Source organism: Papio anubis, chromosome 16 (assembly GCF_008728515.1).
Source record: "Papio anubis isolate 15944 chromosome 16, Panubis1.0, whole genome shotgun sequence".
Classification (NCBI taxonomy): Eukaryota; Metazoa; Chordata; class Mammalia; order Primates; family Cercopithecidae; genus Papio; species Papio anubis.
Window position 1 is genome coordinate 41,899,504 of NC_044991.1, and position 27,038 is coordinate 41,926,541.

The window sequence follows — 27,038 nt, forward strand, 5'->3', positions numbered from 1 at the left end:
TGAATAGCGCCACAAGAAACATACTTGTGCATGTGTCTTTGTAGCAGCATGATTTATAATCCTTTGGGTATATACCCAGTAATGGGATGGCTGGGTCAAATGGTATTTCTAGTTCTAGATCCTTGAGGAATTGCCACACTGTCTTCCACAATGCTTGAACTAGTTTACAGTCCCACCAACAGTGTAAAAGTATTCCTATTTCTGCACATCCTCTCCAATACCTGTGGTTTCCTTTTTTAGTGATTGCCATTCTAATTGGTGTGAGATAGTATCTCATTGTGGTTTTGATTTGCATTTATTTCTCTGATGGTCAGTGATGGTGAGCATTTTTTCATGTGTCTGTTGGCTGCATAAATATCTTCTTTTGAGAAGTGTCTGTTCATATCCTTTGCCCACTTTTGGTGGGGTTGTTTGATTTTTTCTTGTAAATTTGTTTTGATCTTTGTAGATTCTGGATATTAGCCTTTTGTCAGATGAGTAGATTGCAAAAATTTCCTCCCATTCTGTAGGTTGCCTGTTCACTCTGATGGTAGTTTCTTTTGCCGTGCAGAAGCTCTTTAGTTTAATTAGATCCCATTTGTCAATTTTGGCTTTTGTTGCTGTTGCTTTTGGTATTTTAGACATGAAGTCCTTGCCCATGCCTATATCCTGAATGGTATTGCCTAGGTTTTCTTCTAGGAATTTTATGGTTTGGGGTCTGACATTTAAGTCTTTAATCCATCTTGAATTAATTTTTTGTATAAGGTGTTAGGAAGGGATCCAGTTTCAGCTTTCTACATATGGCTAGCCAGTTTTCCCAGCACCATTTTTTAAACAGGGAATCCTTTCCCCATTTCTTGTTTTTGTCAGGTATGTCAAAGATCGGATGGTTGTAGATGTGTGGTATTACTTCTGAGGGCTCTGTTCTGTTCCATTGGTCTATATCTCTGTTTTGGTACCAGTAGCATGCCTTTTTGGTTACTGTGGCCTTGTATAGTTTGAAGTCAGGTAGCGTGATGCCTCCAGCTTTGTTCTTTTTGCTTAGGATTGTCTTGGCAATGCGGGCTCTTTTTTAGTTCCATATGAACTTTAAAGTAGTTTTTTCCAATTCTGTGAAGAAAGTCATTGGTAGCTTGATGGGGATGGCATTGAATCTATAAATTACCTTGGGCAGTATGGCCATTTTCACGATATTGATTCTTCCTATCCATGAGCATGGAATGTTCTTCCATTTGTTTTTGTCCTCTTTTTTTTCGTTGAGCAGTGGTTTGTAATTCTTCCTGAAGAGGTCGTTCACATCCCTTGTAAGTTGGATTCCTAGGTATTGTATTCTCTTTGAAGCAATTGGGAATGGGAGTTCACTCATGATTTTACTGTTTGTCTGTTATTTGTGATTAGGAATGCTTGTGATTTTTGCACATTGATTTTGTATCCTGAGACTTTGCTGAAGTTGCTTATCAGCTTAAGGAGATTTTGAGCTGAAATGATGGGGTTTTCTAAATATATAATTATGTCATCTACAAACAGGAACAATTTGACTTCTTCTTTTCCTAATTGAATACCCTTTCTTTCTTTCTCCTGCTTGATTGCCCTGGCCAGAACTTCCAACACTATGTTGAATAGGAATGATGAGAGAGGGCATCCCTGTCTTGTGCCAGTTCTCAAAGGGAATACTTCCAGTTTTTGCCCAGTCAGTATGATATTGTCTGTGGGTTTGTCATAAATAGCTCTTATTATTTTGAGATAAATCCCATCAACATGGAATTGAGAGCTTTTAGCATGAAGGGCTGTTGAATTTTCTCGAAGGCCTTTTCTACATCTATTGAGATAATCATGTGGTTTTTGTCTTTGGTTCTGTTTACATGATGGATTATGTTTATTGATTTGCGTATGTTGAACCAGCCTTGCATCCTAGGGATGAAGCCTACTTGATCATGGTGAATAAGCTTTTTGATGTGCTGCTGGATTTGGTTTGCCAGTGTTTTATTGAGGAATTTTGCATCAATGTTCATCAGAGATATTGGTCTAAAATTCTCTTTTTTTGTTGTGTCTCTGCCAGGCTTTGGTATCAGGATGATGTTGGCCTCATAAAATGAGTTAGGGAGGATTCCCTCTTTTTCTATTGATTGGAATAGTTTTAGAAGGAATGGTACCAGCTCCTCTTTGTACCTCTGGTAGAATTTGGCTGTGAATTCATCTGGTCTTGGACTTTTTTTGGTTCATAGGCTATTAATTATTGCCTCAATTTCAGAGCCTGTTATTGGTGTATTCAGGGATTGAACTTCTTCCTGGTTTAGTCTTGGGAGAGTGTATGTATGTGGGAATTTATCCATTTCTTCTAGATTTTCTAGTTTATTTGCATAGAAGTGTTTATAGTATTCTCTAATGGTAGTTTGTATTTCTGTGGGATCGGTGGTGATACCCCCTTTATCATTTTTCATTGTGTTTATTTGATTCTTCTCTTTTTTCTTCTTTATTAGTCTTGCTTGTGGCCTATGTATTTTGTTGATCTTTTTAGAAAACCAGTTTCTGGATTCATTGATTTTTTTGAAGGGTTTTTTGTGTCTCTATCTCCTTAAGTAAAGCACTCCTCAGCAAAAGTAAATTATAACAAAGTGTCTCTCAGACCACAGTGCAATCAAACTAGAACTCAGGATTAAGAAACTCACTCAGAACCGCTCAACTACATGGAAACTAAACAACTTGCTCCTGAATGACTACTGGGTACATAACGAAATGAAGGCAGAAATAGCATTTCTCTTTCATCTCTTCTTAGAATTTTCATCTTTCTGCTTACGTGATCCATATGTTCTTGCATGTTGTCTACTTTTTCCGGTAATACCCTTAGTGTATTAATCATAGTTTTAAACATTTCCCTGGTTGATAATTCTAACCTTCCTGACATAATTAAGGAATGCTGGTTGTGATGCTTATTCAGTCTCTTCAGAACTGTGTTTTGCTTTTTAATATGCCTTGTAGGTGTTTGGTCAAAGGTTGCCATGATGTGCTGGGTAAGAGGAGCTCTGGTAAAGAAGTCTTCATGAGGTGGTGATGAGGCGTGGGGGAACGGGAAGTATTCTGTAGTCCTGTGATTAGGTCTCAGTGTTTTGATGAGCTTGTGCCCCTGATGAACTTCACAGTGCTTCTTAGTATCCTGTCCCTACCCTGGCCATCACCCTAGTGTGGAACAGGATGGCTGCAGGGAGCTGGAGTTGGGTTATTTCCTTTACCCCAGGTAGGTTTGGCTCTGATATAATCCAAGCAGGTTAGGCTCTGGTAAAATCTTTTATCCCAAGGGCAAACCTTGTTAGCAAGAACGGAATGCCCTGCCATATTTCACAGTGATTTCTTTTCCTCTCTCCCTCCCAAAAGTATGAGAACGTGGGCTCCTGGTGGTAAAACTCACAAAAGCATGCCCCCTCATCCCCTTGTGACTGTGTCCTCCTGTAGTGTTTGTTTAACTTACTGAGTTAGAAAAAGCCACTCCTGGAGTTTTTAGCTCTCAGACTTGTCCACATGGAGCTTCTGGCAATTTGTCAATTACTGTTTAGGTTTTCCTGCCCTGGTACTGGTCCTTGCAGAGCTTTCTGCTGATGGGCTTCTGCTCCAGTAAGTTGTGATTCTCTGTGTCCATCTGTATTAAACTGTTTTCATTTGCTAATAAAGATATATTCAAGACTGGGTAATTTATAAAGAAAAGATGTTTAATGGACTCACAGTTCCACGTTTCTGGGGAGGCCTCACAATCGTGGCAGAAGGCAAAGGAGGAGCAAAGTCACGTCTTACGTGTTGGCAGGCAGGAGAGCATGTGTAGGGGAACTGCCCTTTATAAAACCATCAGATCTTCTGAGCCTTATTCACTGTCAAGAGAACAGCATGGGAAAAGCCCACCCTTGTGGTTCAGTTACCTCCCACTGGGTCCCACTTGGAGGTATGGGAGCTACAATTTAGGATGAGATTTGAGTGGAGATACAGCCAAACCATATCACCACTTGTCTGTCTCTCCCTTTCTGGGGTAGCAGTTTGCCCTGTGACCTCACTTCTCTGGTGAATCTGAGTAAAGTTGATACTTTTTCAGTTTGTTCAGCTTTTACTTGTTAGGATGGAGTGGTGACTTCTAAGATGTGGAACATACTGAACTGGAAACTAGAATTCAGGTCTCAGTTTTCTTTTTCTTTGAAATGAAACCCAGCCATGGTTTCTCATTCATGTCATCATCTGTGGTTAGTAATATTTTGCCCATTATAATAATTTATATTTCAATACAAATGGGCTAAACAAACTTCCTTTAAAACAGCTCATTGTGAAATTATTTTCCTGTCCTGCACTTCTAAAATGTGTGGTGGTTAGACATCACCCTTTATATTTGGATCACTATTGCATCATTTGTTTAACAAGTAACTTTTCTGTGCGTACTACATGCCAGACGGGGTCTGAGACACTGGGGATATGGAACGAGACAGGCAAGGGCTTGGTTCTGTCTTCTCTTAGAAATTTCTTGTGTTTAAGAAGAAAAGAGAAGAAAAAGAAATAAGAAGGAATGATTTGTCTATTCACGAAGAATTCCACTTAGAATTTTTTTTTTTAATTATTATACTTTAAGTTCTAGGGTACATGTGCACAATGTGCCCATTTGTTACATATGTATACATGTGCCATGTTGGTGTGCTGCACCCATTAACTCATCATTTACATTAGGTATATCTCCTAATGCTATCCCTCCCCTGTCCCCTCTCCCCACAATAAGACCCGGTGTGTGATGTTCCCCTTCCTGTGTCCAAGTGACTTCATTGTTCAATTCCCACCTATGAGTGAGAACATGTGGTGTTTGGTTTTCTGTTCTTGCGATAGTTTGCTGAGAATGATGGTTTCCAGCTGCATCCATGTCCCTACAAAGGACACGAACTCATCCTTTTTTATGGCTGCATAGTATTCCATGGTGTATATGTGCCACATTTTCCTAATCCAGTCTGTCACTGATGGACATTTGGGTTGATTCCAAGTCTTTGCTATTGTGAATAGTGCCGCAGTAAACTTACGTGTGCATGTGTCTTTATAGCAGCATGACTTATAATCCTTTGGGTATATCGCCAGTAATGGGATGGCTGGGTCAAATGGTATTTCTAGTTCTAGATCCTTGAGAAATCGCCACACTGTTTTCCACAATGGTTGAACTAGTTTACAGTCCCACCAACAGTGTAAAAGTGTTCCTGTTTCTCCACATCCTCTCCAGCACCTGTTGTTTCCTGATTTTTTAATGATTGCCATTCTAACTGGTGTGAGATGGTATCTCATTGTGGTTTTGATTTGCATTTCTCTGATGGCGAGTGATGATGAGCATTTTTTCATGTGTCTGTTGGCTGTATGAATGTTTAAGTGAGAGGAGAGATAGAACTCCTTTCTTCAGCCTTGGCTATGTAGAACTTAATATGTGATGTGACTAAATGAATGTTAAGCATATATGTAAACATGTGTTTGGGATTCCTGTTGGAAGGCCTACGAGTGATTTTTTTCTTTTACATTTAGTTGGTAAATTATATAAGATAATTCATGTAAAGATTTTGCAAATATGTGTGTATTTATGTAGGAATGTGCTTGGATATAGCCACATGCTTTAAAATAACATGCTAAAATGAATTTAAACAAGGAATAGGGCAGGGGGCCACTGAAATCTCTGCACATGGTACTTCAGAGGGGTGTGACATGCTTCATTGTCGGAGGACAGAGGCTGCATGATGGACGGATACTGACCATCTGCAAGGACTTGAGAGGGTATGTACCTAAACTGCATTAGCAAAGAGTCTTTTTTATTAAAAAGCTCTTGTCTTCCCATTTATTTTGATGAAATACCAGTGCAGCCCCCAGCACTCACTACGGAATTTGTTTGTTTGGGTTTTATCTTGAGGCAGAGAATACACCAAAATAAATAACTACTAGAAATCCTTTCTGTCCCAGTGTAAGCCTTTCTTTCTTCTGGGATCTGGAAATGCTTTTTCAGGTATATATTAATCCACTTGAGGCCTCCTTTGCAATAGGGTAAGAGTCCTTATCTCTTTGGTATTTATATTTAAGTAGAAGAGAACCTGTATGAAGCATCTGACAGTTAAATGATTTATCAAAGGTCGTTCCAAGAATTCATGGTAGTTAGAAACTTACTCCTGGCTTCTCTATGCATAGTCCAAAGTTCACCCCATCTGATCTGCTGTATCTGATAAATATTCAGCTTGGACAGGTTCTCAGAGAGCAAGGAATTAATCTCTAACCCTTCTAATGGCATTTTATTTTGAAAACCAACACTTTTAGGCAGTTGGGATACAAGTATGAAAGAGTAAACAAAGAAATTCAGAGTTCAAGACATTTGAAGAAGAACTTAACAATGGGCGCTTGGGTACCCCAGAAAAATGACTGAATCTGGAACTTGGAGTGTATGCCTGTTATAAGCTGCAGCCATGCTTGGGAACTAGAGGGCAGGGGCCTTCACACTCCATATTTGCTATAGGAATTTTGCAAAACTGTGTATCGTCTTGACTGTTTATAAGTTGGTATCTGTGTTGTGTCATAAGTTTGATGTTTGTTTTCATGAGATGGAATTTTTGGTGGATTGTAAATACTGATATTTTAAACTAAAATTTATGTCACTTTTTAAAATGCATCTGGTGGAATCTAAAACCCTAGAGACTTGATACCCACCATCACTAACGTTAAAAATATATTAAAGATCTTTTCTTTTAAACTGTCAGAGTTTTATATCATTCATTTTCTCCTTGAATTTTTATATCCAATTTGTCATATAAAATGTTTGCTTGTTTAATGTGTTTGGAAGTTTTTCTTTGATCATTCTATTATATTCCCTTGCAATTAAATCATGCAAGTAAATTTAAATGTAATTAAATATTTCCTGTAATGGTGAGACTTTAATTATTTTAAAAATTTTCCTCCAGTGTGAGTTACCATTATAATTATTAGTAGCACACATTTTTTCAGAGCAACGTAAGTATTATACATTTTGATAACTAATTATTAGACGTTAAAAATGTTATTAGAAATGTCATTTAACAAAATATACTGGGCTTTCCCTTCATTTCGATCACGTACCTCTGGATGACTATCCAAAGGGCTTTGATGGGGCCACGGATTTACCCTTGGTAAGCCTTTTCAGGCAGAAGAGTTGAGGGGATTAAAAGAATTGCTTTAGCAGTGCTTCTCAAATCTTTGAAATGTTTTTATGCAATAAGCTAATGTGATCTGTCATGAAAAAATGTTTTTAATACTCTGTATGCTGGCAACTTGAGATTTGGTCCTCCTTTAATTTTGTTGAGAGCCAAGAATTGGAAACCACCTGACTTCTAAAAAGGCCCTGTTACCCAGTCATTAGAATCATTTACTTTCTCAATTTCTGGGAAGTTTACCAAAAAGGCTTTACCTGGACTTATCAGAAGACTATCACTCATACTTGTTGCTTTTACACTTTAAGGCACCTTGTTAAATTCCATATACTCTGGAAAGGTTGGGAAAGCGTTTTTATATTATGGACTCTAAGTGCATTTTTATCGTGTGTGTGTGTGTGTCTGTAGAAAACTGTGGCACTCTGGAATTAATTATTGCCTTTCCAGTTAGAAAAATCAGTCTTTTTGTTTAAAAACATCTGACTTCACTCTTCAGTTCAAACAAATATGCTAATATTTATTATGCCATTTCTGTTTTCTAATGCTAGGATACTTTGAGAGGGAGCACTAGATAATAGTGCCTTACTGTGTCTTTGCCAGCTTGAAATAAGGAAACTGCCTTCAACATGTTTTATGGTTCTGAAACAGCATCATTGTCTGGGGAAATACCTGAGATTCATTGTCTCATATCAAGGAAATCAAGTACGTGGACACACAAGGAGTGAGGTTAAGAGTGGAGGTTTACTAGGCAAAAGAAAGAAAAGCTTTCTTTCCTGCAAACAGAGAGGCCCACCCCCCTCAGCAGGTCTTCTAGGTTCACAGGGAGATGCGGTTGGTTTTACAGATGAGCTTGAGGAGGTGGTGTCTGATTTACATAGGGAGCACAAGATTGATTGGACTAGGTGTGCAATTTGCATAGTGCACGAAGATCTGGTTAGGACTAGATGTGTCATTTGCATAGTGCGGGAAGAAACTAGCCACTCCAACTTAATCTTTTTTTATGCAGATGGGTTCTCTACCTGACCAGTGCCATGTTTCCTGTTCCTTTACTGAACATGTGGTTGACAAAGAAAATGGAAGATGGAGTCTCCCTGTTGAATGTGCCTGGTCCCCAGGTCGCCTTTTCCTGTTTGCACAGCTGCTGGCATTTGCCCATGCAAACTTCTAGCTTATCTATGTTTGCAGCTCGAGTTTTTTAGGCTCCTTTTTGTTAGAAGAGAAATGGTTTTGGGGCTTTTTAATAAAAAGGGAAACCTTGCCAAGGACTCTCTTATCCTCACTGTCTAAATAATTTTTTTTTGAGCTCCTGTATCAGTTCCTCCTGTTTGCTTTGCTCTCAAGGGACTCTGATATATCTAAATTTAGAGCATCCCAACACAGGCTGAAACACCCAGATTCTATCACTAGATTTATTCTTAACAGAAATGTATAAGACAGGGAAAGGCAAGAAGTCCTATCATAGATCTTGATTAAGAAGGCTTAACTCCCAATGTATTTGAATTTTTAAATTTTCTCTGTTTGGCACATCAAGTGTTCTGTAGAAAATTTAACATGGGTAGCAGGTATGTCTTTCTGTTGTGAAATGAAAGAACAGTGGTGAAAAAGGAGTTGTGAGAGAACTGGGTGAGGATTGCAGGGGCCCTCTCAGGCTGACACATTTTAGAAAAGTGTACATATGGAAGTTGAAGATCTGAACTTTTTTTTTTTTGAAATGGAGTTTCGCTGTTGCCGCCCACACTGGAGTGCAATGGCGCAATGTTGGCTCACTTCAACCTCCACCTACTGGGTTCAAGCGATTCTTCTGCCTCAGCCTCCTGAGTAGCTGGGACTACAGGTGTGCACCACCAAACCCAGCTAATTTTCAGTAGAGACAGGGTTTCACCATGTTGACCAGGCTGGTCTCAAACTCCTGACCTCATGTGATCCACCTGCCTCAGCACCCCAAAGTGCTGGGATTACAGGCGTGAGCTACCATGCCCGGCCTTAGATCTGGAAATGTACACCCTTAAAACTACCCATGCTTAATAGTCTCTGTTCCAGCCCTTAGAGAACTACCCGTTTGAAGACTGCTGCTTTTGGCCACTGATTCTCTTTCCTTTTTTTGTTTCTTTTTTTTTTTTTTTTTTTTTTTTTTTTGAGGCGAAGTCTTGCTCTGTCGCCCAGGCTGGAGTACAGGGGTGTGATATTGGCTCAATGCAAGCTCCGCCTCCCGGGTTCACACCATTCTCCTGCCTCAGCCTCCCGAGTAGCTGGGACTACAGGTGCCTGCCACCATGCCCAGCTAATTTTTTTGTATTTTTATAGAGACAGGGTTTCACCGTGTTAGCCAGGATGGTCTAGATCTCCTGACCTCGTGATCTGCCCGCCTCAGCCTCCCAAAGTGCTGGGATTACAGGCGTGAGCCACGGGGCCCGGCCAGCCACTGATTCTATTTTTTTTGAGACGGAGTCTCACTCTGTCACCCAGGCTGGAGTGCAGTGGCGCAACCTCAGCTCACTGCAAGCTCCGCCTCCCGGGTTCACGCCATTCTCACGCCTCAGCCTCCGAGTAGCTGGGACTACAGGCGCCCGCCACCACGCCCGGCTAGTTTTTTTGTATTTTTAGTAGAGACGGGGTTTCACCATGTTCGCCAGGATGGTCTCGATCTCCTGACCTCGTGATCCACCCGCCTCGGCCTCCCAAAGTGCTGGGATTACAGGCTTGAGCCACCGCGCCCGGCCCACTGATTCTTAAATAACTGCCTTTGTTAGTTACTTGAGAATCACTAGAAGCTAACGATTCATGTCTTTTCTCTAATTCTTTTGGGCATACGATGCACATTTTTTTGGGTTTTCTTCATTCTTTTATCTAACAGTTACTTGTTAATAACCTAGGTCACCAAAATTTGGTATTCCTAAGTGTTAAATTGGGAATTACTGGAAAATATTGGCTGCCAGTCAGTATTCCATTAAGAAATCTGTCTGTGATTTTTTAGGAAGAGCCCTTCTATCCGGTTGTATATCCTCAGTGTGGTCTTGAGTTATTTGTGGTTTTCAATTACTGATACTTTTTTAATGTATGAATTATAAATTACTTTTAATATGGCTTCATTATGATCAGTGTTGTTTGTTGTGTGTATTTAATTTTTTTCATGTATAGTAGTAGGCAAAATGGGTCTGTTTGTTTTAAGTAGAGTTGACATTTTGGTTTTTTCCTACATGTTGATTTATTTTTCCAGGGGAAAGTGGAACCAGTTGGTTTCATGAGCTTCTGGGTTCTTTATTCTAACTGGATTAAAGAAGAAACAAGGTTGAAATATTACTACTCAAAAGATATAGAAAATATATATTATTATTGTAAAAATATATTCTCTATCTTTCTTACTACTAATTTTTGTATATTTATATTTTTCTTTCTTACATTAGGTGTATCAAAGGTTTTGCTTTTCTTTTATTCCCATTTGTGCCTTCAAATCTTACATTTATCTTGTTTTCAAAATATTAATTTCTGCATGTCTTATTTCCTTACTTTTTTATATTTTAAAAACTTTATTTTTAGGCTTTTTGTATAACAATGAAATTACTTAAGGCTATACATTTTCCTTTGAGTATGAATTTGGCAGCATCTTACACATTTTAATACCTAATATTTCTCTTTAGATTTTCTAGAAGTTTATAATTATTGTTTTTTTACTTTTTTTTTTTAACTGTCCCAATAGGTATGTAGGAGGATATTTGTTTTCAAAATTTCCTTGAGTTTTTGATATGTTGGGATTTTCATCCCAGTTTATTGATTTATTATTATGCTCTTCCTTCATGGTCTGGTTTTTTTTTTTTTTTCAGTGTTTCTATTTATATCTGAACTGTATTTGGATTAATAAGCGTAATACTTTTTTTCTGGTTTTCGTTGCTTCCCATCAGTGCCTTTGACCTTTGGTTCCTCCATTCTTCATCTTCATTTTGGTTTATCTATTGGATGAACAGAGGTGTCATCTCTGAAATGACCTTGGTTTTTGTTTTTGAATGACAGCTTTATTGTCTATAAGGCTCATTGCAAATTTTTTTTTTTTTTTTTGAGGCGGAGTCTTCCTCTGTCATCCAGGCTGGAGTGTTGTGGTGCGAACTCCACTCACTGCAACCTCCGCCTCCGGGTTCAAGCAATTCTCCTGCCTCAGCCTCTTGAGTAGCTGGGATTACAGGCACCTGCTACCACACCTGGCTAATTTTTCTATTTTTAGTAGAGACGGGGTTTCACCAGACTGATCTCAAACTCCTAACCTCAAGTGATTTGCCTGCCATGGCCTCCCAAAGTGCTGGGATTACAGGCGTGAGCCACTGTGCTCAGCCAGGGGCCTCATGGTGTTTTTGTTAAAGCTTAGATATGCTGTATTTTTCATCCAGGTTCTCAAGCCAAGGATATACTTTAGGCCAACCTGATTTTTGTTACTTTGAAGCCAACCTGCATTTAAATTTTATTTATAGTTCTTTGCAGCATTTTCTGTTTATCTTAAAAGCATGTTACTATAATATGCGCAGGTCTTGGTCTGTCTGGGTTCCTGTTGAAAACAATTTGAAATTTCTGTTGTTGAAAAAAGATATTACCTTTTTACCCCCTAGTACTACTCCTTATTTTCTCCATTTTCATATCCTATTATTCTTTTAAACTAGGTATTTGTAAGTAGAAACATGAGACATACATGCATTTGACAGTTTCAACTATCTAGAAACTAGATGAATACTAAAACAGAGCAAGTCCTTAGAGCACAGGTCAGAAGTAAAGAAAAGGCTGGAAAGTATTGGAATGTTTTAGGGACTTTCACATGAGATCTTTTGGTGCATAACAACTTTTAAGATGCGATTTAAGTTTCCTAACCCACAGGAGATTAGTAAAAATCCAATTAGAAGTGAGATAGGAGCTGTGAGGAGCAGGCCCAAGATAGCTTGTATTAGTGACAACCTGCTGATTTTTAAAGAAGTAGAATAATTTAAACAAATCCAAGCACTTTGATGACTCGTTGGTGGAGGATGAAAGCAGCCTCCACATGGCCTTCAGAGGCGCCACCAAAGACCTGGACTGAGTTCTGTTACACTTGAGTCATCTGAGGTCCAAATGGTGACTCAGAGACCCAGGGCGAGAGGACAGTGGGCTGTACTCCACAGTCTGGGAAAGTGAGCTGCTACTTTTAGGAAAATTGCCCTTGAATATAATTACATTTGAGAAAACAGTTTGGGACTCTGTAAAAGAAGACCTAGGCTTTTAGGAAAATTCTTTTGTGGAGAACAACTGGCAGCCACCCCCAAGCCACAGTGTTGATTAAATGTATAGTTTCTGTATTTTATGCATATATTATCTCCCTATAATTGCAAACTTCTTGAGGTCAGGGACTACATTTCATGCTTCTCTATATTTGTCAATGAATATTTCTGTATGGTTGTCGTGATGATGAGAGCGTAATTCTTAAAAGTCAGCATGTAAGTATACCTGTAATTAAATTTGAAATTAAATTAGTTTGGCAAGAAATTGTGACTCTATGCACTTGTTAAAAAAATTATACCATAAGCATTAGAGCTGGAAAATGGGGAATTGGTGTTTATTCAATATAAGTTCTAAAAGACTTGTGATTTGATTAATTTTCATTTTTAAAAGAGAGCAGACTGGATATTAGTTGTATTATGTTTCATCCTGATGTGAATAAAAATGCCTTTTAGAATAAGAAAACGGATACCTTCCATTTATATAGTCCCTTTCTTCCAAAGAGTTCAAAGCTCTTTCCAGTAATCATCTCATTAATTTCTTTGGCTTTCTTACAGAGTAGCTAATGGGGAGTGGTGTGTGTGTGTGTGTGTGTGTGTGTGTGTGTGTTGGGGGAGGGAGGTGTATATACCTGTACATGGGTTCACTCTTTCCCTCCCTTCCTCTCTCTTTCCCTCTATTCCCACTCTCTCCCTCCCTTCTTCCCTTTGCTTTTCATATGATGATAGTCCTATCTTGACTAGAAATTGGCATTTTGTTAAGCCTCATGTTTCAAAGAATTGCATACCATTTTTGGAAAATTAAACCACACTTATTCATAAAGACAGAGTTTTCTGGAAAAAAATGCAGCTTATACTACCCATACACATGAGATCATTAATCAAAAATTGATATCAGAAATGCTGTCGGAACATGAATTTCAGCAACAGCTTCCTGTTTTGACTTTTATAATAGAATTTGATTTCTTAATACTTGCTTTTATTTTCATGTCCATCCTTGGGCTGAGCAATTGCCTAGGTGACAAAAGCAAGTAATTAAGAGGTAAAGTGAGAATTGTGAGAAGGTGAAATTATTTTTAATTTAACATTTTCTCTTTATATAGAGCAAGCATTTTAATTTTGTATTATTTTCATTTCTTTGCTAGAACTTGCTCATTTGGGCAGTTGTTTATGTGGCATCTGTCATTTTCTTTATTTGATATTCATCTTCAACAGCCATCAGAGCCTTTGTGGGTTGCTCTTACAGCAGCTGTATTTTGGCAGTAAAGCAGCTCACAGCAAAACTATACCGTTTTGATCTGGGTTGTGGCAGAATCTTTAATGGATTTCTTGATTGATTAAAGTAAAAGGGCTTCATGAGGCCAAAAGAAAATTATCTCTCTCTCCCATCTGCTAAAACACTGATTCGATTCTGAAGTTTCCTCTCGCTTATGCTTTACTTATGTAATGCAGGTTGTAGTTTTGTAAGATTTTTTTTTTTCTTCTCCAAAGGAAAAATGGATTTTTCCTCCATGTTTCTGTGATCTTGGACCAGAGTGCTGGCATGGCTAAACTGTGAAGCTGTGCTTGATGTTTTTGCCCTGTTTCAAGTCCTTGTGGATGTCAAGGGGGAGCTCCTTATCTAGGGCAGGCCTTACTGTGATTTTTTATAAACACACTGAGCTGGAAGCTGTAAGATTCCATGAGGCAAAGGCCTTTCAACGGATTATTTAGTATTCTCTTCATTCTCCGCACAAGACAAGGCTAGGCAGCATATTACATACTCAGCTGTTGATGATGGCTTATGAGCCACTGCCAGGCTTTGCATGGGTAAGGCAGGTGAAGGCCTGAAACAGCTGGATGTATTCCAGCCGCCTCGCCCCCCTGGTCCCCAACTTGTAGTATCTCCTGGGGCAGAAATGAAAGGCTGAGTGGACATCAAATCATAAGTTTAAATTTTATTTTAGCAAAGTCAAACATTGAACTTTCATTAATAAACAGCAATGAGTATGGTTTTAGGAGAGAGAGATTGCTGATAGAAGTTTTGCAACTTTATATGTTTTTTGTCCTTTTCAGAATATGTATAATTTGTCATTTGGCAGTGGATCACACAGATCTTATTTGGAAATACTAGGTTACTGACACAGTTTGCTGTTTTTTTGTTGTTGTTCTTAAAAAAAATGAAACACTTGCATTACATGTCTCTAAAGTAAACTTTGACCAAAGGTCTCCCAGAACATGCACCAAAATGAAGTGTTGTTTGTTTATCAAAATAAAGCAAGAGTAAGAGTTGCTGAGATTCTAACCCAGAACTCATTTTGTCTCACTGGGATTAACTTGTAAGTAACAGCCATTGGAGAAAAGGAGGAGGGAAAGGTTATTATCATTAATGTTTTTGTCTTGATTTGATGTGTGATTGGGATCTTCAGGCATCATAGATCTGTTTCCATCCTGAGGCTTTAGAAATAGTCAGTTCTATGCCCTGAAGCCTATAAGCTGTGTGGGGAGGTCCTACCACACTGGATGGGCCTTGACTGCTGTGCAGCATTCATAGGTCACTAAACATGGCAAGCGAGTTAAGGTTCCATTTTCATGTTCTTCTCCAAGGCAGATGTGGCAAAAACATAGGCACAGAATCCATGGTTCGGGGGAGGGAGCAGTGGGGGAGTACCATTGAGTAGCAGAGCGTACTGTTGTAATGTCATGGTCTCTGAGGTCAGATTACTTAAGGTCCAATCTGGGTACACTATTTACCACTTATGTAATTTGGGTAAACTGCTTATATTTTAGCCTTTAAGATGTTAGTGATCTCTTTTAGTGCCTATTTGTTTCCCTCTTTGGGGCTTAGAGGGTCCCACCTTCCATCAAGGATCTTGTTGGTTAAGAGAGCACACAAGGTATGTATGTTTTGGAATAAAGGGTTTGTGTGTGTGCACGTGTGTGTGTGTATCTTAATTGGAATAAGAAAAACAGTGGGACTATTTTTAGCAAGGATGTGGAGGGCCTTTTCTGGTGCTATTTTTCTTTCAAAGAAAGAAAAACAATCTATTGCAAAGACATTAGTGTCATGTTGAATTTCAGAATTTAAGTATTTGAAAACTATGTGTTCCAAACTGAGTCTCCCTTAGGAAATGTGAATCTGCCAAGTGTTTATATATGGTGATTTGGATTCAGGATACCCAGAAATCGTTTCCCAGATTAGGCCAGACCATCAGAATTATATGTCTATATTGTATTGTATTGTATTGTATTGTATTGTATTGTATTGGCTCCAGTAGAATTCCTTTTATTGAACTAACTTTTGGAAAAATACCGTGTTGAAGGATGTTGTAAGAAATGCTCTAGAAAGCAAGTTGCCAAGTATAATCTGAGGTGTTGTCAAGGACAGGTCGGTGTGGCTCTGTGAGAACCCTTGAAGGATGGTCCTCTCAGGATCTTTGAGTGTCTTTGGTTACTGTATCAAGGAAAGGGCTGGAAAGGGTTTGTTTTAAACTTAATAGACCTTGAGTCAGGTAGCCACACACATTCTCTCTGCATTGGCTGGTACAATTAGGTTCAGTGGTTTGTCCCACCCCAAACAAATACGTATGTAGGATTTCCTGGCAGGCAGTTTGTAGCCTGTTCTCTTTCCTTAATGTAACCTACTGTCCTTTTGTCTCTTTCTTTCTCTCCTTATTCTAAATTTTTCTGGTTTTTGTCTTTATTATATGCAAAATCGTGTTGGACACTAGAATAGAAGTAATAAAGAGTATACATTGTCACTTGAGTTGCCATGAACTATTTATTCGTCTTGACAACAGTTGACAATTCTTGCCTGAGTCAGTGATTTCATAGGAAGTTGCAGGATAGGAATATTCTAAGTTTACTCATCCCTTCCTCCTTTATTTGCCAGCATTGTTTGAAAGGTCAGCCTTCACCTGATTACCAGAGTCCATGTCAGTCCTCTGCAAGGGCAGAATAAATGTTTAATTTTTTTCTTTTTATAATTTTTTTTTTTTTTTTTTTTAAGGTAAGCAGAGGGTTTGGCCAGGTGCAGTGGCTCATACCTGTAATCCTAGCACTTTGGGAGGCTGAGGCAAGAGGATCACTTGAGCCCAGGAGTTTAAGACCAGCCTGAGTAACATAGCAAGACCCTGTCTCTCTTGTTTTTGTTATAAATATATTTTAAAAAACAAGTTGGTTTTATAGTCATTTCAAATGAAGACAAATGATTTATTTCCCTCCTCTTTGGCTTTTTCTCTTTTGATTATTGTTGTAGAATCATGAATTTCCTAGATTCAGTATGTTTCAGTTAATGATAGACATTCTACTTTTTAGATGCACAAACTCACAACGTTGTTGAGGGGCTGTTTTCAACCTGTGTCCCCATACAACCTTGTAAATCTCTGAAAGCTTTCTTGCTTTCTGCCAGAATAAGATGTCCCATGCACATATTGAGCCTTTTCTCTCTGACAGTTGAGACCAACTGTTTCTTGAGAGAGTTCTGATTCTGCTTCCGAGAACTACGGTGCTCATTGCTGTTGGGGTGCTGTTGCTTCTAAGCTATTTATTTCATAAATACAGTGTTTGTATTTATTTGATTTCATAATTATGTCTTTTCCCTTATGCTGAAAGCCTTGATTCCTGAGTCCATTAACAAGAGTTTATTCTGTTTACTTACTTGATTTGAAAGCACTCTGATGACACATCTTCCTTAATAACAGCATTTGAGTACAAAAGATCTACAAAGATATTTTAAACTTTATTAAGTAATTTTATTATTAATTATAATGTGAGTAATGCTGTTTCAAAACAGCTTTCAAATAAATCAAATAAGTAATAAATGTGATTAAGACTACCATGGTTATCTATGGGGACAACAATAAAAGTAAGATTTATCTGTATATACCTTTCTATATTGACTTAGACTGTAGAATTGCATAAATGTAATACATATTATATATATACCTAAACATATATCCATATATATTTTTTATTTATATATAAAGCTTAATATATAAATATATATAATTTAAAATTTTAAATCCTAAAATTTTAAATCCTGAAATTTAAAACTGGTATACTATAGTAGGAGCCATTTTAATTATTACTGATATTTGTTTTTTCTTATGGAAAATATGAATAATGTGAATATGCTTTTGGTAAGCAAATTTGAATATATATATTGTAATCTTCCGCACTTGCTACAAAAAATAAGAAACTATACATTGTTCTACATCATGATTTTATTCACGTAGCAGTATGTCCCCAATCTTCTTAGAGATTTTCCTTTTTTTCACAAATGCACGGTACATTAGTATGTGGATACATTGTAGATCGCCCCAAGATTTCTCTGTTGTTAGGCATTCTTGTTTTCCATTATTTGAAATATAAACAGTATCGTAAGGAATGAGAATAATGCATGTGTGCACGTGTGTGTGCACGTCATTTGTACTTCTTCCTGCAAGTTCATAGACTAGAATTCTGGATGTGAGATTGCCAAATCAAGGATAAAGTAATCTTAGTTTAGAAAGATATTGCCAAATTCCATTTCATAAGAGTTGTACCCTTTTGCTTTTCCACAGCCTTTCAATGCTGTTGTCAAACTAAAAATTTTCCTGGTCTGATAGATCAGAAATGGATTATGGTGGTTTTGATTTGTATTCCTCTTCTGGAATATTAATGAGTGAAAATAAGACAGCCTTTTATTTAAGGGCCAGTTAATTACATTTCCTTTTCTGTGAAATATGTTCCTATAAATCTCCCATTTTTCCATTTGTGTTTTCAATCACTGCACTTTCCCATAATTTTCATGGCTCTTCATTTAGTGACCTTTTGTCAGTAATATATATTGTAAATATTTTTTCCCAGTGTTTTATTTGTCTATCCATTTTATCTTCTTTGGTGTTTGTATGTGTGTGTATGTGAATCATGTAGAAGTTTGTATTTATAGATATATGTGTATGTATATTTATTAAAACATATAGTATGGTCACAGTAGTTTTTATAGTGAAATTTATAATATTTTATGGCTTCTGGAGTTTGAATTATAATTAGAAATTTTTTCTCTACTTTTTGATTATAAAGGAGTACAATTAATTTTTTCATTCTTTTATATAGTTTTATATTTTATTCTATTGATTGATTGATTGAGACAGGATCTCACTGCTGCTCAAGGTGGAGTGCAGTGGTGTGATCATAGCTCATTGCAGCCTTGAGCTCCTGGGCTCAAGTTATCCTCCCACCTTAGCCTCCCAAGTAGCTGGGGCTACAGGTGCATGCCACTAAACCTAGTTTTGTTTGTTTTTTTTTTTTTTTTTTGGTAAAGATAGGGTCTCATTATGTTGCCCAGGCTAGATAATTTTATATTTTATATTGAAACTTTGGTCTATTTAGAGTTAATCCCATGTGAAATATGTAATGTATGGCATCAGTTTCATCTTTTTCTAAATGGCTATCTGGTTTCCACACATGTGTATTTACAAATTGATCTTTACTTACTGTTTTGAAATTCTTCACTTCTTCCCCCCCCGCCCCCCTTCATCCTTCCTGAGTTCTATGCGTTTTCTTCTGCATCCCTGTTGTCTGGTCATGTCTTCGAAGTTTTAGGATGTTTCACTGCAGCTTTCCAGGTTTGTGGATATACTTTACTGGTGCATTTTCTTCTGCTTCTGAGAAGCAATAGTTTTTTTTTCTTATAGGGGACATGGCAGTTTTCCATACTTTTTTGCTCATATTCAAGTTCTTTGTATTTTTCTGAATTTTCTGTTAGCATGAGGGTCCTGTGAGGGCGGAAGACTTAGGGCAACCTTCTCGGTTTCTCAGTATCCTGTAGCTTCTTTTGCTGCTGAATTTGCAGTTTCTCTGCCACATGGTGTGGACTCATTGTTCACTTTCCATGACGTCTCTCTCTGCTTTTCTCACTGCTCCCTGCTCCACCCCGTTCATTCTCAGATCTGCCCAGAGCAGTTCCTACTGAGCCTGAGCCCCTCTCCTCCTGTTGGTGAATATTTGCTGGTGTTTTCTGGGTCTGCTACTTACAGTGACCCTGGCTCCCCACCCATTCTTAGCTGGTGCCCCCCGCCCATGCCATCAGTTCTGATGGTGTGGGTGTCCCTTCACTTACTCATATTATTTAAGTAAACATGATTAGAGGTTCTAGTTATTCTTCCAGCTGCTTTTCATGCTTTTTAGGACAAGAAGGAAGAGTCAAGTGTGAGCAGTGCCCATACCTTTTCTAGAGTCTGGATAGACTCTACATATTCCTTTTAAAATAGGTAAACATGAGCTTAGCTTTAAAATACTGAACATTAAAGTAAATAAAATCAAGGTCTGAATAAAAAAAAGTTTGGTCCCCAGTCCTTTCTACAAATACCAGGAATCTTTAGTGTGTATTGGGTTTGTAATCTTCAATAGCATTGGATAGGGTGACATGAATACGAAGTTCGTTTAATGTTGCTTTCTCTCCTGACTTGTATTTTCAAGTCCACAAGGTAGAGTTTAAATGAACTTGACTAAATTCTTCTGCAAAGTAATTTTTTTTTTTACCATGGTAGTAATTATTTCAACTTTAATGCAGATGGCATAGTGATCCAAAGAAAGAAGTCTTCAAACTACTTAGGAGTGCTATTTTGGGCCATTTATGATTTATCAGGAATCACCATTAGTGAAAATTTAAATACTAAGAGAAGTGTACTTCTGTATGCTTCATAAACTTTCCAAATGGCTAGAGGAGCTCCATTTTTTTTTTTCTGTCTCTCATTATTCTATGAAATGTGTTTTTATGTCTCCCAAGTCTAGCAGCATCGTACATTTGCTGCTATAAATGTCTCCCATCAGAAGGCCAAATAAGGAAGTTACAATTATAGAAATGTTTTCCCTAAAGACATTAGCCACATGCGACGCTAAACGACTTGCTCTATTTCAGTCTTTCTCATTTGTATTTTCCAGACGTACATTCTATATGAGCTTGGAAGGCAGCTTGCAGAGTCTATGCTGACAAGCCTATTTTCCATATAATGTGGAAGCAACATTGATACTGAGATTTTGACTGACCCAAACCTGTCTGTGAACGCACAGGCATGACAGAAGATGTGCAGCACTCTCTTCATACCCTCACATTGCCTGTCACTTAAAACAAATTGTGGCAGTCTGGGGTGACAAATAGTAAACTATAACCCGCTCACATCATTTTGCTATTTATCTGTGTTCAAAGAGTGGCACATTCAAGTCTCTTTGGTTTTGAACTCCTGTCATCAAAATCTGATCTCAAGTGTGACTCGTTTGTTTCCTCTTGCTGTTGAGCATCTCTTCTTGCTTAAAGCTCAGCTCATCCTGACACCACATGTTGAGTGTACCATACACCAGGTACTGTGAGGTGCTGCGGTTCCAAACCCCAGTGAGATGCTGGCCTTTTTCTCATGGAACTCACAGCCCAGAGAGGGAGGCAGCACATCATGACAATGCAGTCAGACAGAGAGAATAGTAACAAGGCATGTGGGATGTGGAGGACTGGAGTGGAGGAACAGCCTGCGGGGCAGGTGGGGAGGTGTGTGCAAGTCTGTCTGTGAATGTGCTCAGGGTTCTCAGGTCCTTGGCTCTTCTGTACTCCTTTGTCTGCTTCATGCTGGGAAAGCTTTTGCAGTAGAACTTTGCCAACCCTCAGCCTGACCTGGCATTTTGGTACTTTAAGCTGAAGGCACCTGATAGCTCTTTGAGCTCTGTATGCAGATGTTACATGGTAGAGTTAGGGCTTATTTGTAAAGTTCATTTCTTTTGAAATGAGTCCAGCCCCAAGTTGCATAAACACCAATACTTAGGTGTGTGTGTAGATATTTGTGTCTTTTCTAGCTTCCTATATATTTTCCTTGTGATCTAAATTAGCAAAGATCTCTAAAATAGATCTGTAAAATTGGATTTTTGACCAAACACTCATAAACTTTACCAATCTATGGAAATATTGAAATAGGCTGGATCACATTTATAAGTTTTAAAAAGCGTATGTTTGCCTTTCTTGTAACCATGGCCCAGCCTGTCCATAGTATATCAATTTATGTAATATGCTTTCTGAAAGCAAGCATTTCTATGATCTTTCTTTTCTTTTTCCTCTTAATTCTTTAGATTTTCTTCTAGTATTTCTGCTGTTCATTCTTATAGTTACTCTCATTAAAAACTATATTTCTGGTTCACTTTCATGTGCCCTGGTGCAGTGGTCATGAGGTGCTCAATGAATGTTTGTTGAAGCAAGTCATGTCTTAGCAACTATTTTTCCAGTAATTTTCTCACCAACTTTCAATCCATTTTACTTTTGTTTATATAATAAGGGTTTTTATATCCTGTTATTCATAATTTTATTTAATTTACCTATTTTGACATTGCATTCAGTTTTATAACCTTATTTCCAACAACTATTGAGATCAGCCTTTATTTTGAACTGGTTTTAATGCTTGCTTCCATTCAGTTTAGACCATCTCTCACCTCTGTTCTTTGGTTCTTTGTTTAGGTTATCTGTTATTTATCATCTCAGAGTCATTGTTTTCAGAGCAAGTTTGTAAGTTAGTAGACCTTCTTTTGATGGTTTTGCTACTTTTGCACATGAAGAACTATGTGAGTGAAGAACTGTTTTGCTCTTGATCTTTTCCCCTCAAAATGCTGTGAAAGTCACTTTCTTATGTTCTGGAGCTCAGTATAGCCAAGGGACGTTCTTTTATCAGCATAACATTTTTTTTTCTTTTGTAAACATTCTCTTTTTGTTTTGATACTATAGAATTTAAAATTTTATTTTTAAAATTTAAAATTTTCAACAAGGTTCTTCCTTCCTTTTGTCTTCCTATTCAGAGACCCCCCTTTTTTGGTCAGGCACTGACCTCTTTTCAGCTCATTTCCATTGACTCTTTGAGTGTAGCTTGTCCCTCATTTCTTCTCTCGCTTTCCTCTGCAGTTCCCATTACGTTTCATTGACAACTTCCATTTTTTCTTTCTCTGTATCTGTTACCTTCTTCTATATTATTTTCATCTATTTATTCTTGACACTTCCATTCTATGACTGCATTTCATGTTTGCTTTCAGATTTTACTCATTTGATTATATGAAGTGTAGATTGTATTCTTTCTTTCTCCTTCTAATACAGAATCTACTTCTGAGTTTCCATTCACATGTCAACTGTTTCCTCCTTGTCTCCCTTTCTCTCTCTCTCTGTCTCTCTCTCTCTCCCTCTCTCCCTCTCTCTCTCTCTCTCTCTTTCATATTTCTCTCTTTTTTTCTTAAGGTTATGTTTTCTTGGACTAGCTTCTTTTTCTTATTGTAAGCAGAATAGAGCAAAACACTTCATTTCTGCGATCTTGAATATACTGTTCCCTTTATTTTGCTTTGGAAAATCTTTTTGCTAGGAGAACTCCTGTTGTTGTTGGCTCTTGTCGTGGGCTATTGTTGCTTATTTAAATTGTTTGCCAGTGGTTGTTGCTTACTGTTTATTGTCATTGATGTTGGTTGATGTTTGTTGGTGTTATTATTGTTGCTTGTTGTTTGTTGTTGCTTTTGATGATTGTTTGCTTTTGCTTTTGCCTGGCTGAGGAGTGGCCTGTCCAGGCCCAGGAGGATTTTCTTTGTTCTCTGACACTGCCTACCTTCTTACACAGTTAGAAATCTGTGCAAGGTCATGAGCTGAAAGACTGGGCTAGGTGGTCTACACTTGGCCAGATTCTTCATTTGTCTAGTTTGGTTTATCTTTCTGATAAGGAAAGGCTTATTTCCATAATATCTTATGGGATTATTTAAAGGAGGATTTATCCATAATACGTGGAAGCATCTGCATTTTTTATCTTAGCATAAGCACAGTATGGAAAACTGTCTTCTTTGTAGGACACTGTATGCACAGCTTTCTTTCCGTCCCTTCCTGTTGCCTCTACCATGTACCAACACACAGTGTGCAATGGCCTGTTCCTCCACCCTGTGGAGATGGCTGTGATCATGACTGGGTGAGAACTGGTGGAGAAGGAGCAATATCAATGGGGATGGTTGGGTTGGTATGATGACATAGCCCAGGATACTTCAGAAAATAATTTCTGCCAACAATTGGCAGTGGAGGGAGGAAGAAGCACAGATAGAAATCTTCCTGTCTTAAGCTTGCTGTTTTTTTGTTTTACTTTACACACCTGTCCTTGTTTTGTTTTGTTATTAAAGAGACAGAGTCTTGTTATGTTTGCTGTGTTGCCCAGGCTAGACTCGAGCTTCTGGGCCCAAGTGATCCTCTCATCTCAGCCTCCTGAGTATCTGTGACAACAGGTGCCTACCTCCACGCGTGGCTTGTCCATAGTTTTATTCATAAAACTCTCTCCTCAGGGTATGGCCGATATAACCAATATTTCTAGTTTGTTAGAAATATTGAATTTAGTTTGCATTTCATCTAAAACAGAAACAGATGAGGATGAAACAGCTGTTTATGACTATAGCAGTTGCCATCTTAAGCCAGAGTTTTTGTTAGAGCTTGGGGTGGACATTTTTTTCAATTAATTTTTTTTTTTTTTTGTAATAGAGACAGGATCTCACTATGTTGCTCAGGCTGCTCTCAAATTCCTGGCCTCAAATGATCCTCTCACCTCAGGCCTCCAAAGTGTTGGGATTACAGGTGTGAGCCACTGCACCCAGCCATAATAGGCATTTTTATTGAACTTTCTAGTATAAGTTTCTGTCACACCTTTTCTTTTTCTAGTGATGTTGCAGGTCATCCTCTAGGACCCCTTTCACCCGACTCCCCATGATCTGCAGAGTTAAAGGCAGGTGGCAGGTCTGTGATCTTAGTTCAAGAAGGTGATCAAAAAAAGGAACTTTTTTTTTTTTTTTTTTAACATCGGAGTGAGTCTGATTTATTACTTAGCTGCAACTGTGTAGTTCCTTGACTAATTTAAGAGTAGAGTTTTTAGGCCATAGTAAATCTTTTTAGAACAAGAGGAACTTAAAATGAAGATGTTCTACGTGGCCCACATCTAAGGTAAATCAGATAAGCCCCTAAAGAGAATGTATTAAGCTCTTTTCTCATTTCCAATTTGCAGGTATGGCCTGTCATTTGAACGATTTACAAAATGCTCACTTAGTTTCCAAGGGAGCATTCATTTTATATTTGAGTGCCTGCCCTGTGCTCAGCACTGGGAAGAACAAGTTAGAAAAGACAAGGTCCTTGTTCTGAAGATGTGGGAGGAGAGTTGGTGAATATGGGTGAATTTATTCTAGTGCAGGATAGATTATTGTGAGTCCAAGTATTTTTTCAAATTTGCCGGCAAGTTTTGTGTAGGAGCATTTATTGTTTACTCTGCAAAGTCTTCAGAAATTCACAATTCGACCTAGCGTGCCTACTGATGTTTAAGCCTAAATTAACACAATATCTGGCATTTAAATATTATATTCTCTTATGATTAGATCAACATTTTCCCTGTTTAGAATGTAACATTAGAATCCAGGGACTTTTTAGGTTACCAAGTCTGGAAGCTATAGTTATATATATATTTTTATGAATTAAGGATCTAATCTGTTTTAAGGAATTGTTTTAATTTTGTTGATTTCCGTTATCTAACATTTCTGTATTTTAATTGGGTTAATAAAGCACAAATTGACTACATTATCAAGGCATATGAGGATGCAGACGTAAAATGTCACCATAGGCAAGAGTTAATGGAATCAAGATGGTGCAGGGGAACATGCCACCAGCTCAGCTGCGGCCTCAAGGTATGCAGTGACATTTAAAAAATGTCTGCTGAAGCCAGACAGCCGGTTCATTAGATTAATTAAAGTGAAAACTAACCCCGATCTGGTGTTTTGATAATGACCACAGGGCTGCCACAGTTGGAATAAGCTAATGCTTGGCATTGTTCTCATTAAGACCGCAATGGAATTGCCTTTATAGTTTCTTCTAAACTTTCAAATTCACCTTTTAGCAATAAAGTGGACTTTTAGCTTTCTTGATTGTTTTCTCATGGTTTAAGTGACACACAAGGGTAAATTTCATTTTTATTAAAGGTGACAACCTCCTTTTTTCTGGCTCTTACACTCTTTATGGGACATTGAAGAAATCAAGGCAGCAACAGCAGGTTTCTACACTCCCACAGGCTGTCCATTCTGGAGGAATTCTGCAGGAAGAGGAGGTTGTCTACACTGTCTATGGTCAAATGCAGGGTGTTATTTTTTCACATTTTAATCCATCACAGACTAACTTTTCTGTAAAGTGCAATACAAAGGAACTACTAACATAATAAAGTAGAAAAAAAGAGATACAGAAAAAAATAGAAGCCCCAGTATTTTATTAGATGCAATGTTTATAAAATTACTCTGTCAAATTGCACTTCAGTTTCTCAGTGGTTGCATTTAATTTTGGCACTTACTCTGGAAAGGCAGCAAGCACTTTGCATACTCTCCTGAGTCACACTGCTCTGGACTTCGTGTCACCATGTAAGTACCTCGTTGGTTCTGCAAAAAAGGCCCTGACATGCCTTTCCCTGCTGAAAGTGCTGACCTGGACAAAAACCTGATTCGGACATTTAAGTCCACATTTTCAGAAAAAGGTCGTCAAGGCTGCTCCTGATGATGCCATTTGAGAGCACTGAAAATTCTAGGCCATTTGTGACTTTTTTTTTGTTACTCAAATTGCTCACTTAAAAATAAAATTAGTTTCGTAAAGTCCCTGGTTAGAATGACTTTAGATTAAAAAATACACACACACACACACACACACATAGACATTATCATTATACATACACATCATGTATATACGTGTGTGTGAATAAAAATGAATAAATAACAATGAATAAATATAGATGTACATATATTTCTGAGGCCAAAAATTTCCTGCTTCCAGGGTCCAGGTGTACAGAATGTTAGTTATGTGTGCATTTATTATAGATTTTTTTTAAAATGGCAGTAAAAACAAATATATGTGCTCGTATATTCTTTTTTTCTTTCCTTCTTTCTTTTAGAGACAGAGTCTTGCTGTCAGCCAGGCTGGAGTGCAGTGGTGCAATCGTAGCTCACTGCAGCCTGGAGCTCCTGGGCGGATGATCTTCCTGCCACAGCCTGCTGAGTAGCTAGGACTGTAGGTGCATGCCACCATGCCTGGCCTGCTCGTATATTTGTATTTCCCCCTTTCCCTTCACAATCTACAGGAAATGCACATGTGATAACTAATACTCTCTATGCTGAGACTCTGGAAACAGAGGAGGCTTTTGCCCGCAGTTGAGTTCAGTAGAGAACTTAGTTTATTTAGAATCGAAACTTCAAGGAAGGTTTTTGTGTGGCTTCTGACATGTAAATGAGAATCAATCATGAATATCTGTCCTTTCTCTCAGCTAGCACTGAAAGGTTCAAGGTATGTGCGGCGTTTTTCATCTCAGCATTGTTGGCAATAACTAATGATTGCAAAGGTTCCAAGAGCAATTTAAATGCCCACAAACAGTGCACAGGATACATACATTAAAGTAGATACAAAAAAATGGAATTTTATGTAACTGTGTAAAACTATGAGCATTTTTTAGTATGTCATTCAGTGAACAGGTATGCCTAGTGCAGAGGTCAGCAAACTGCTGCTCTGAAAGGCTAGGTAGTAAGCAGTTCCTTCTTCTTGGCCCGTGCCACCTGTGTCGCAAGTACTCCACGGTACTACACCATGATAGCAAAAAGCAGCAGGCAATTTGTAAATGAAAGAACATGGAACATGTAT

At 38.1% G+C, this 27,038-nt stretch overlaps 1 protein-coding gene across 12 annotated transcripts in view; it reads left to right on the plus strand.

Annotated features, from left to right (window-relative positions):
- The window catches only part of KIF16B (kinesin family member 16B), a 308,558-nt gene that overhangs the window by 107,565 nt on the left and 173,955 nt on the right, over window positions 1-27,038 (plus strand). The window contains exon 2 of one of the 12 annotated variants that reach the window (XM_021921251.2): window positions 24,933-25,054. The exons of the other annotated variants lie outside the window; for them this stretch is intronic. Within the exon in view, the coding sequence (XP_021776943.2) occupies window positions 25,001-25,054 (54 nt within the window). The 5' untranslated portion in view covers window positions 24,933-25,000. The remainder of the gene's footprint in view (window positions 1-24,932; window positions 25,055-27,038) is intronic. 12 annotated transcript variants of the gene reach the window in all.